We start from the raw sequence: 12,812 nt of genomic DNA, 5'->3' as shown, positions 1-12,812 counted from the left end.
CTTTATAAGACAAAAATCATACCTTGTTTTTATTTGCATTTCTTTGATTATTAAATGAATCATATAGTTTATCAAATGTTTAGAAGCCATTTGCATACTTCTTTTGTGTTCTCTTTATTTTCTTTGCTTATTTACCTATAATTTGTTTTTTTAATGAGTTCTCCCTTTATCATATTTATTGCAAATGGTTTTTCACAGGGGGTTGATCATCTTTTAATTGTTTATTTTGGGTTTTGCTGTGTAAAAGTTTAAATGTTTCCATAGTCAAGTTTCTCAGTATTATTCTTATGTTTTATTCTATTACTTTTGAGTTTAGAAAACTTTTCTGTACCCAGATTCCCAGTAAATTTCTTCTAGTTTTTTTTTTTGTTGTTGTTGTTTTTATAAAAAAACCTGACATTAGTGGGGAAAATTTAACCTTGTTTTCATGATATTTGTTTGTTCTTTTGATTTTAGGTTGGCTGTGGTGCTGGAAATAGTGTTTTTCCGATTCTAAACACTTTGCAGTGAGTTCTAGAGTTTTCTACTACAAAATTTCATATATGTGCCCTGGCCGGATAGCTTGGTTGATTCGAACATCATTCCGAAGCATAAGGTTGCGGGTTCAATCTCCGGTCAGGGCACATATGAGAACAGGTCAATGTTCCTGTCTCTCTCTCTCTTTCTCTATCTCTCTCTCTCCTCTTCTCCCTCCCCTCTTTCTCAAATCTTTTATTGATAAACATTTTTAAAAAGCAAGCAAAATAAAAATTTTATATATATACTGTATATATGGGATGTTGAGAAATTCTAGGAAAATGTTGTCATGTGTATGTCAGTAGTGTTCCTGTTCCCATATAAACAATAACTAAGGCGAATTTCAAAGGCACTGTTGTAGTATTAGAGTCTAATTTCAAGAGAACTGGGAATTACTCTGAAAACAGCGTTTCATAGCCAGGGATTATCTACCAAGCACTGAAGTATTCTTTTTAAACTGGTGTTTATATGAGTAATTGAATAAGAAAAGAGCAAGAGATCTGCTCCCTCCACTAGCTATGGATTGCTAAATTGTAGAGAGTTGCTCATTAAGGATACATAGGTGTCATTTTATGTGTAGAGAATTGAGTTTAAAGTTTATACTCTAATCCTCATTTTATTTTGTCATTACTTCTGGAGCCACACCCAGGATAAAACTTGGGATGTCAAATGATTGTCTCTAGACTTGAAATTGTTAAGTTTACACAATAGCTTTTACATTACTTTTTCCATTTTAAAATCAACATAAGAACATTCCAGAACATTACCATTAGAGGAAATGAGAGTTGGGAGGGGGATCACCCATCATCTCCATTATCCTAACATAGTTGCTGACAGAATTGTTGTTGTAATTCTATTCAGTCTTTTCTCTATGCATGTTTTTCATTTAAGGATGCTATTTTTTAATTTTCATTATGAAAATGTAAAAGCATTCAGAAAAGTAAAGAGTATTACACAGTGAATACCCAGGTACCCACCACCTCAGTTAAACAATTGTTAATGTAATGCCAGCATTCTCACACTTTATCTTTAAATATGATGTATCTCAAAAAAATATCAGGACATTCTCCAGTACTATTATAAACCTAACATAATGAATATTAAGTAATTCCCTGATAGCATCAAATAACCAGTTAAAGTTGCCAGGCAGAAGTGATGCTGGCAAATTTGCAATTCTGAATGTCCTTTTTCTTTTTGTACTTATTTCATTTGTTTTCCCTTTTCCAATTTCTGGACTGAGATTTCCTGTTCTTTTATAGCACAGAGCCAGGTTTCTTCACTCCAGTGATCTCCAAGCTTTATAACGCACATAAATCTACTACATGGCAGTCGATTATGTGTTACTTTATAACTCTTCTCAAGGTATTATTTAGCATGTCACTTGTTTATGTCTTATCGCTCCAACCACTGTTTGTATTCCTTGAAGGAGAGAGCATATTTTACCCTAATCAGATTTTCCAGATAGATGAACAGTACAATATAGATAGTTTGAGCTCAGTGCATATTAACTCATTAATACCTCCGATTCCCCACTTGTTAATTCTAGTTTTCCCTCTCTACTTCTCCCTTCAACTAATAATTGTAGGCTCTTGCTTCCTCACTCCCTGGTTCTTCTTGTCTATCTTTTCTTTTCTTTTTTTTTTGCTTCATATCCACATTTTAGAAATCATTGTAGTTCAGTCATCAGAGCTGATTCATTCATCTTTCATCTTTATTGCTTTTTTTTTATTTGTTCATTTTAGAAAGGAGGGAGGGGAGAGAGGAGAGAGAGAAGGGGGGAGGAACAGGAAGCATCAACTCCCATATGTGCCTTGACCAGGCAAGCCCAGGGTTTCAAACCGGCGACCTCAGCATTTACAGGTCGACGCTTTATCCACTTCACCACCACAGGTCAGGCTCATTCATCTTTAAAAGGCAACCAATGATTAACCTTCCAAAAGGAATATTAAATCCCCCCCCCCCCACCTAAGACATTATATTTTATTTCTTTTAGAGAATATAGGGTTAATGTTTTTCATTTTCAGAATATTTTACCATAATTAGACCTTCAGAATTGAAAAGTCGTATCATCCTCCCAAGGTTCATTTAATTCTTAAACCCTCTGCCAGGAGTGTGCTTGGTGGTGTGGTGCTAGCCGTGATGTTACACCTGCTTGCTGGGAGGAGGGCCAAGGCAGTCAGCTGACTGTGCCGAAGAGCCCTGTAAAATCATTGAGTGGTCACAAGACTTCGACCTGGGCTGCTGATGCAGTGGGACTTCAGTCTCAGAGGTCATGTTGCCACCCTGATAGGACACGTGGCGAATGACCCGTGCTCTCCTTTAGCAACAAGACTTCTGTATCATGCGGGTGTTTAGTAACCTCTGCACAAAGGTAGGCAGCATACCTTTCATGATGAGCTAGTTTTTAAGTTCCTGGAAGGCAGAGGGAGATCTTCCTTTTATAATGTGATAATGATAATAATGACAGCAACAACATAATAATGACTAACATTTATTAGGTGCTTAGTCTAAACTAGATAACTTTCTAGAAATTTTACTTATAGAGGCCCACAAAATTCAAATTAGACGGCTGCCCACTGACAACCATCATCCAGCCACTATTATGAATTTCAGATAAAGGCCAAACAGAATTTTTCTAAGCTCAATGGAAGCTACTTAAAATTAGTTAAGCTTTTCATATGGGTAACCTTCCCACCACACCACACCCTTGAAAAAAAGCTAAATTTCAACTGAATCTTGAAGAAGTTAAGTCAAATTCAGTTAGTAAGTGGCATATCCAGGAATCAAACACAGATCTATTTGATTCTATTTTATTACACAATTTCATTTACTACTGGATATTCAAATGCTTGGTACACATATGAGTCTCAATAAAAGTTTAACAATAACGTGAAAAGATAACTAAGAATTAATGTATTAGTATTTTATGTTTTAAAATTTTTATTTACATGCTGCGTGTGTGTGTGTGTGTGTGTGTCTTTGTGTGTATTTCTGCCCTACCACAGCATCAGGGCCCAGGAGCCAGTTGAGTTATGAAGACAGGAGGAGGAATGTAGCAGAGTTCCGAGGGTCCTTGGAGGAGGGTAGAAGTGGCCTAAACTAAAAGTAGCTAGAGGCCGTGGCACTGGAGGCAGAGAAGAAGGGGTGCCTGGAAGGTCTGGAGGAGGATGGATGCAGATGGATGACCTTAGGAACCTCCTGCATGAGAGTAGGATGGCATCTAGGGCAGGTGGGCTTAGGAATAAAGAGCCTTAAAAGCAGGACAGGAATTTGAAAATCCAGTAATTAATACGTGAGACAATATTGGTTCAGAAGCACCATGAACGCTACCCATAAACCACTATAGAGAGCAATATCTACAAAGAACTGAGAAGCCAAGTGTCATTCAAAATTCTATTCAGGAAGTACTTACTAAACTAGTTCAGACCTAGTTTTCTTTCTTCTGTATAGCTGGATTCTAGATTTAAATATTTCTTTTTTATTTTCATAGGAATGTTCCAGAGTCCTTTCTTTATTGTTGTGATTTTGCTTCTGGAGCTGTGGAGCTAGTAAAGGTATGTCTTATATTTTCTTCAGCGAGAGGCATATAAGAATCTGATTTATTTGCTATTGAAGTGATTAGGCAGGAGGTGGAGTGGGGGAGGTTTCTACATCAGATGTTATCTGTGACCATTTTTAATTGACCTTTTACTATTTCTGGGAATCAGACCATCTATTGATGCTTAAGATATGACCCTAAGACAATAAAAGGTGTTTTGAATTTAACATAGAGTTGAAGGGACCGGTACACCTAGAAAGGCAACAGCTCCCACAAGGTAATCTTGTTCCTTTGTCTGTAAAGCCTTACACACAGTCCGGCACATAGTAGGCATTCATTAAATTAAAATTTAGGGGGAAATGTCTGAAAAGGCATATGTTACAAATCTGAAAGGTACTAGAAGGCAAGGAAAACAGTGGGGAACGTGGACTTACTTGACCAGTCCCAAGTGCTAATGAGCACGACGTTAGCAAGAAGCAGTAATAATGTTAGGAAATGGAAAACAAAGTAAGTTCTATGAGCAAAAATGTATAGTAAACACATGGAACATAATTTCTGATAATAAGAGTAATAGTCATTGTAGACATTTTCTAAAATACTGAAAAGCCTAAAAGGAAAGGTAAAATTTACTTACAAGCACACTTCCTAGAGTTGTAGAATCAATATTAATATTTTGGTATATAGCCCTGGAGTGTTGTTTCTGTAGGTGAATTGCATATGTGTGTTTGTGTGTGTACTCTTGCTATTTTGTATATAGTTTACATACCCTAAAACTTACCATTCTTAGTATACAATTCAGTGATTTTTAGTATATTTACAAGTTGTGCATATCTCATTCTGATTACATAGTAGAGGACATTTATATTTTAAGCCGAAGGAGGCAGGGAACAAGCTGTGGGGGAGAGAGCTGCGGAGCCCCTCTGTGCCTCTTAAATGCAGTCCGCTGCCGGCTGACTCACGGAGACGCCCGCTCCACTTCTAAAACCAGAGAGGGCTGGAGAGCTAGCACAGAAAGAATATTTGCTATCAAGTCCGAGTGTTAGACTTGATTTTTTTTTTGGAAGCTTTTGAAGTAAGCTAACAATACTGAATCGGAAATAAAGTGCATTCAAGTTTATAGAGGAAAAGCTCTTGGAACAGTAAAAAAAATTGACCTTTTTATTTTAAATATATAGTATCAGTCTCCTAACTACTTATTTTCCCCACTCCTTTTCTTCCTTCTTCATGACAGTCGCACTCATCCTACAGAGCAGCCCAGTGCTGTGCCTTTGTCCACGATGTCTGTGACGATGGCTCACCCTACCCGTTTCCGGACGGGACCCTGGATGTCGTCCTCCTTGTCTTTGTGCTCTCGTCTGTTCACCCTGACAGGTGAGTGAGGACAAAAGAGGCAAAGCGAATGTGGAAAACCCTTTTATCAGTAGTAGTTTTTAGAACGATCAAAGCAAAAGTGACAATTCTTGAATTTATTATTTAGTGAACTAAGTTATATATAATATGCAGCCTTTTAAGTGCAGTTCTCCTTTTCTTCAGACTTTTAGAAAGAAACTGGTCACACTGCTTCATTAGTGAGCTTTCTGTCACTGTCAGAATGAAGTGAGCACATTCTGGCAAGACACATACCTATTAAAAGTGACAGTGCTTCAAGGAAATTACAAATTCAGAACAGCCTAATAGACTCCTAAGAGGGAAATTGTACTTGGTGATCAGCAACAAACATGTTTAATTTAGCATCATACTGAACGTTTGTGAAGAGGTGGGCTGTGAATCTATTTGGCTTCACACAGGTCTGTTAAGGGGCTTTAAAAAATTGTTTTAAAGAAGTCCAGTAGGCCTTCTAGTGACTAGGGGATTAGAGGTTATCAAGATTTGCCAGATTAACCTTGGACCTTTATAATCTACAGTTGGCCTAGTGGCATTATTTAAATATTTATGACTGCCCTGGCCGGTTGGCTCAGCGGTAGAGCGTCGGCCTAGCGTGTGGAGGACCCGGGTTCGATTCCCGGCCAGGGCACACAGGAGAAGCGCCCATTTGCTTCTCCACCCCTCCGCCGCGCTTTCCTCTCTGTCTCTCTCTTCCCCTCCCGCAGCCAAGGCTCCATTGGAGCAAAGATGGCCCGGGCGCTGGGGATGGCTCTGTGGCCTCTGTCTCAGGTGCTAGAATAGCTCTGGTCGCAACATGGCGACGCCCAGGATGGGCAGAGCATCGCCCCCTGGTGGGCAGAGTGTCACCCCTGGTGGGCGTGCCGGGTGGATCCCGGTCGGGCGCATGCGGGAGTCTGTCTGACTGTCTCTCCCTGTTTCCAGCTTCAGAAAAATGAAAATAAATAAATAAATATCTATAAACATAGCTTTTCTACAGATTGGAAGCATAAAGAGCTAACCAGCAATTTAAAGGATCACTTTTCTTAAAATTCTGCCACCTCATATGTATTAAGGCACATGTGTGGTGTCAGGAGTTGTCCCTTTATAAGGTTTCTTAAAACTGAGTTTTCTACTATGATAGTAGATTTAGCTCCAGGAAAGAGCCTCTGATAGTAGACACAGACTTGGCATCAACCACTTTTTATTTGATGAATGAGAACTTTTCCCAAAGAAGCCAAGTTACCAGGTGCTTCTTTCTTTGCAATTACGAGGTCAGTAGGACCCTTGACAATCCTTTGACTGCTCATGCAAAGATGAGCACTTTGATTACTTTTGGAAAAAAAAATTAGATTTCAAAATAAATCTGAATGAAAGATATATTTGTGCTTAGTGAGATCTGTCAGGTTCCATGAAGTTACTTTTTCCTCCCATTTTCTATGACATAGGTTTCTGCTAATCTGTTTAGACTGTTGGTATTATTCAGTTACTAGTTGAAAGATGTCATCTATGTGTTTTGCTTCATAGTTAAAAGGATGGAGTAGGTGGATAGAGAACAAGATTTTTCTATTTGACACCCATAACAGGAAATGTTTAAATTCCAAATAAGACCACAAAAAGACTATTTGAAATTAATTTAGGTAATGTATTTTTTTCATGATTTAAATTGGATGTTAGAGAGAAAGGAAAGCAGATGTTTTGAGAAGATTGCTTTTATAGTACAGTATGTTCATTCTATTTATTTATTATAGAATAATTTCAGATGTATCATGTCAGTAACTAGACTTTCTTACCTACATGGAAGTGATCTAAAAATAAGGTGAACAAGTAGAAAGAGGCAATAGTAAGTGAAAAGGCAAAGCAGTATCTTTAGGATCATTTAGGACTGTGGTAGCAGATTCAGCCCCAGGAGAAAAGTAGCTTCTTGCCAGCTTGGAAAATCCATGAACAAATGAACAGCAAGCAGTTGAACTAGACCTTGAATCAGGAGGTTCTAGCTTAAATGGGAATAAATCATAGGCGACTACAAAAGAAGAGCTAGCTGTCCTTCTTGTCGTTAAAATAAAAGAAAATATAATATGTTTACCACAGATCCAAGGATAGAGTAGGCAGTCAATACTCATTTTTAAAAATCTCTTTCTTCTCCTCTTCCTTCATCCAGAGACAGGTAAGGATAGCAGAGTTGGCCCCAAGTCAGGTAAAGAAAGAAAAGGGGCTTTCTCCTGTCTTACACTGTCCCTCTCATGGCCAGCCCACTCCCATCCGCGGTTCTCAGGAACTGGCCTTGAACCTGCATTATGAACCAAGATGGATGACCAAGAAAGCAGCTCCCGTCCGCAGCCTTTCCCTACCACCCCAGGCCTTAAAGGATAGCTGGGGAGAAAGTGTGTGCAGAAGAAGGTGGCTACACCTTGAAGTATAGTTGATAAAGTACATTTGACCCTCAACAAGGCAGGGATTAGGGCTGCAGACCCCCCACACAGTCGAGAATCTGTGTGTGACATTTGACTCCCCCAAAACTTAATTATGATACTAATACCCTACTGCTAAGAAACCTTACCAATAACATAAAGTCAATTAACATATAATGTAGATGTTATATATATTATACTGTATTCTTACAATTAAATAAGCTTGTGGAAAGAAAATATTGTTAAGAAAATCGTAAGGAAGAGAAAATACATTTATAGTACTATACTATTTTTATTGATACTACTGTATAAGGTTACTTCATCTGTTTACAAGCTAGATTTTTAGTACTTACATTAGTATTATCTTACATGATACAAAACACTGTAGAGGCCTGACCTGTGGTGGCGCAGTGGATAAAGCGTCGACCTGGAAATGCTGAGGTCGCTGGTTTGAAACCCTGGGCTTGCCTGGTCAAGGCACATATGGGAGTTGATGCTTCCAGCTCCTCCCCCCCTTCTCTCTCTCTGTCTCTCTCTCCTCTCTCTCCCTCTCTCTCCTCTTTAAAAATGAATTTAAAAAAAAATTTTAAAAAAACCACTGTAGATGTTATACATATTACTAACATTAGACATCAAAAATGAAAAGATATTGTGAAAAAGAAATTCATATTTATTTATAGGTATAGTGATTTATGCGTTGATAATGGAGAAGCAGCAGTATGATTGCTTTATGGTAGCTTAGTGTAACCATTACAGTTGCTTCACAGTAGTAAGGAAATCTCCAAAAAAGTGTCCATATAATTATTGAAAAAAGTTTCTGAATAAGTGGACCCGTGCTGTTCAAACCCATGTTGTTCAAGGGTCAGCTGTATTTGGCTCTTTGGCTTTGTTTTGCATTTTTGTTTCATGCTTATTTTTAGTAATACTTACAGAAAGAGACTTTTCTCTGTATGTAAAATATTTATTCTGAAAGTGAGTTATTTGAAGGTTTTGGTATACCTAGTTTTATTGCCAAAACCTAAGGATAGTATAAAAAAACCTAATAAAATAAACAAGGAAAAATACTTTTTTTCCCCCTTTCATGTACTTACATTCCAGTTTTTAAAAAAGAGCTTGTCATCTAATCATGCCACCTCTGTGTGTTATATCTCTCATTTTCATAGTTATTTTCAATTTCTCTTTATCTACTTCCTTCATAACCTGCTATAATCTGGCTTTTCACCCCATTATTCCACTGTACAGTATTTTAATTGGAAGGAATGTACAGATTATCTGATCCAAATCCCTCGTTTTTAAAACAAGAAACTCTCAGAAGTTTTAGGTAGTGTGGGTAAAGCGGAGATGCAAGGACTTAGCACACCGGCTACCATTGACCACTCTCTGCCCAGGGCAGACAGTGATAACTGATTTTGTACTCTGATCATCATTCCCACGAGCCCTAAGATCTCTTTTCAATAGAGCTCTGTAGGCAGTCAATGTCAAACACTGGGCATTGATAGAAGATCTGCAATATTTGTCATCTCTCCTCCATAATCACACATAAGTTCATGAACATTTAAACCAAAATCATTAAGTCAAGGGCAGTCACAAGGGGTCAAATTTGGTGGGAAACCAGATGATTAGAATAAATAATAAAAGAAAGCAAAGATTTCCCAGTGTTGAGCTGGGGCTTGCAGTGTGAATAGAATTTAAATAGGCGGAGAGTAAGAAGAGAATTCTTTGAGGGGAAACCGTATGAACAAAGGCATGGACTGCTCAGAGCCAAGAATATAACAGTTTGGCTAGAGCTGATGCTTCAGATTAAAATGTAGTGGGGAAGAGGCTGGAAAAATGAATTCAGCAAAGCAGTGATTTGACAAAACCATCATTTTAAGCAGAATAATTCATCAATAATATGCAGGAAAATTTGACAGGGAGAATAATAAAGTAGATTAGGAAGCTGTTCTGTTTCCGTGCCTAAGGAGTTAATGATTTGTACTAAGGGAGTACCAATAAGAAACAAAAGAGAAAAAAAATATCAAAGATGTTATTTAAAAAAAACATAGAATTTGATGACTAAGTGGTTTTGGAGAGGATAGTGGAAGAAGAGAAAAATAAAAGGGATTAATGATATCTCTGAGGTGTTGCACTTTGGTGAATGGGGTACCTTTGAACTAAATGACGAAGTCAGGATAAAGCTAGTGTTGGAGGGGATGTGACGATCTCTCTTTACATATGTACAGTTGGAATGCCTCTGGCATATTTTTTATCTTACAAGAAATATAAAGCAACATCCGTTTCTGTCTGCCTTGGAACTACCTTAATGTGTTATAAATATCAGAAAATATCCATGTGCTTTTGTAGTTGAGTTTTGACCTCATACATCAAGCTCTATGAAGTTACTACTCTGGTCATTTGGGTGATTTCTTGATACTCTAGGCCTTTTGAATCCGATAATTTAGCAAGTTTGTGCCCTTTTTCTTTTTATACAAAACATTGTTTGTTTTTATTGCTCTTATTTTGGGGTTTCTTTGGTCTTATTAAGCTTTTCTTATTTTATCTTTAAGAAAGTTAAATGTGGCATATAAAACAAGATTTCTAGAGAGTATCTTGCTTTGTTTTCAAAGGATGCAAGCTGTGGTGAACCGATTGTCCGAGTTACTGAAACCTGGAGGTGTGCTCTTGTTTCGGGACTACGGGAGATACGATAAGACTCAGCTTCGCTTTAAAAGGGGTAATATGATACTCGGTTTCAAGTTATTTTCATGTGTTTTAAAGAATGCCTCATTTTATAAATTCTTTTTATTTTAATTTTATTTATTCATTTTAAAGAAAGAGAACAAGGAAAGGAGAGAGGGAGAAAGGAACATCAGTTTGTTCCACTTACTCATGCATTCATTGGTTGATTCTTGTTATGTGCCCTGACCAGGTGTACCCACAACCTTGGTGTATTGAAATGATCTATTAACCAATGGAGCTAGCCAGCCAGGGCCAAAAATGCCTCATTAATATTTCATGTCAAGGTTTTGTTTTTGTTTTGTTTTAAGGAATACTAAGTCTCTCTTCTCACAATTTTTTTTTTCAGGGCATTGTTTATCTGACAATTTTTATGTTCGAGGAGATGGTACCAGAGCATATTTCTTTACAAAAGGTATGCTTATCTGTAAGAAGAAATCATTAGCTATAAAAAATATTTTTCGTTAATGTTTGCAGAGAGAAAATTTGAAAGCTCTAAAAATGAGGCTTCAATAGTTGATTACACATCGGATGTCTTCACACTTTGGTGACTGTACTGTTCTATATAAAAGCTTAAAAATGGTGTTTTTGCCTTCTAATCTTTTTCCAGTCAAAACTGCTTTAAATAATCACTTGTTCCATTGTTACTCCCAAATGAAGGGATAGTCTGTTCCATTTTGGAGGTACTGTTAGTCCAGATATGAAAAAAATTGGTACATGCCACAGCCAAAGAAAGGAATATGATTTTAAAAGTATCTAGAAAATTAGTTAGCTCTTATCAATTTCTCATTTTTAAAATGTATTTCAAATGAATTCTGCATTCAAGGACTTTCCCTAAACTTATATGAATACTATTATAATGCATCATTTGGGGTCTCTGCAAACCAGCAAAAACTCAAACAGGAGGTATCTTTCAAAATATTGAAAGCTTGGCCTGACCAGGTGGTGCCACATGTCGAACTGGGATGCAGAGGACCCAGGTTTGAAACCCTGAGGTCGCAGGCTTAAGCATGGGCTCACCAGCTAGGGTGTGGGGTCACTGATTTGAGCGTGGGATCATAGACATGACCCCAGGGTCGCGTGTTTGAGCCCAAAGGTTGCTGGCTTGAACAAGGGGTTGCTCGCTCTGCTGTAGTTCCCCCCTCCTTGTCAAAGCACATATGAGAAAGCAATCACTGAGCAACTAAGGAGCCGTAACAAAGAATTGATGCTTCTCATCTCCCATCCTGTCTGTCCCTCTCTATCTGTCCTTCTCTCTGACTCTCTCTCTGTCTCTATCCAAAAAAAAAAATCCAAAGCTTGGATTCACATGTTTCCTTCACCAGTTTGTACTAGAGTATTTGTTAATATAAATGAAATTTAGATGTTCAGTTATTCCATTTAATGTTCCTTGTTCATGACTGTACCCTCCCCCCGTCATATGTCATACATTTGATTGCTATTTTTGTCCTACAGGGGAAGTCCACGATTTGTTCTGCAAGGCTGGGTTAGACGAGAAGCAAAATCTGGTTGATCGTCGCTTACAGGTTAATAGGAAAAAACAAGTGAAAATGCACCGAGTATGGGTTCAAGGCAAATTCCGGAAACCATTACACTTGACTCAAAAAAGCTCCAAATTGGTATTTTCACTCCTTTCTCATAGCTGAACTATGTACCGTATTAAGGTACAATCCAGAGGACCACACTATTCAAAGACTTCTATAAATTTTCCAGTTTTGAAAGACAGTCAGAAGATAATTTATAAATCTTGCTGTTTGTTGTGGGTGAGCTCTTTTGTGTATTTTAAAGACATGTAAGTGATTTGGAAGCGTGCGCCATATTCTGTTTTCAAAACTTACAGTCAAACTTGTTTGGGTTAATGATATCTAAACATTTTTGTTTGTTGTTTGAATTTTGTAAATTAAATTACTCTCATAAACCAGATGATTCTGATAAGCCATAATCTTCCATTTTCTACAAGTAGAAAAAATCACCTACTCTCTTTATGTATTAGTCAGACACAACTTCCCAGTGTTATCTGGTAGCAGAGGCAGCTTGCCTTACTTCCAGGGAAAAGCATATGCCTTAGACAGAGGTATATTGTATTTTGCATAGTTGTCTGTTGTCCTCAAAGCTTTTTTTTTAAATTCAAAAACTGATTTCTGAAATAGAATTTTAGTTTCTCTTTCCTTTTCTAAAATTGGGGAAGTATGACCCATGCTAACATATTTTCAGACTATCAGGCATACAGGTCATTGTATGTTCTCTTTAAAACAACTGTTTTACCCAAG

General features: G+C 37.5%; 1 protein-coding gene across 1 annotated transcript in view; it reads left to right on the top strand.

Moving 5' to 3' along the window:
• METTL8 (methyltransferase 8, tRNA N3-cytidine) overlaps positions 1 to 12,463 on the top strand; it is a 91,899-nt gene extending 79,436 nt beyond the window's left edge. Inside the window, exons 6-11 of the mRNA XM_066346599.1 lie at positions 457 to 506; positions 4,007 to 4,070; positions 5,286 to 5,425; positions 10,434 to 10,540; positions 10,892 to 10,957; positions 11,998 to 12,463. Coding sequence (XP_066202696.1) covers positions 457 to 506; positions 4,007 to 4,070; positions 5,286 to 5,425; positions 10,434 to 10,540; positions 10,892 to 10,957; positions 11,998 to 12,188 — 618 coding nt within the window. The 3' untranslated portion in view covers positions 12,189 to 12,463. The remainder of the gene's footprint in view (positions 1 to 456; positions 507 to 4,006; positions 4,071 to 5,285; positions 5,426 to 10,433; positions 10,541 to 10,891; positions 10,958 to 11,997) is intronic.
• The last annotated feature ends 349 nt before the right edge of the window (positions 12,464 to 12,812 follow it).

This window comes from Saccopteryx leptura, chromosome 7 (genome assembly GCF_036850995.1).
Source record: "Saccopteryx leptura isolate mSacLep1 chromosome 7, mSacLep1_pri_phased_curated, whole genome shotgun sequence".
Lineage (NCBI taxonomy): Eukaryota > Metazoa > Chordata > Mammalia > Chiroptera > Emballonuridae > Saccopteryx > Saccopteryx leptura.
Note: the sequence above shows the minus strand (reverse complement) of the source record. Positions and strands in the feature narration are given on the sequence as shown.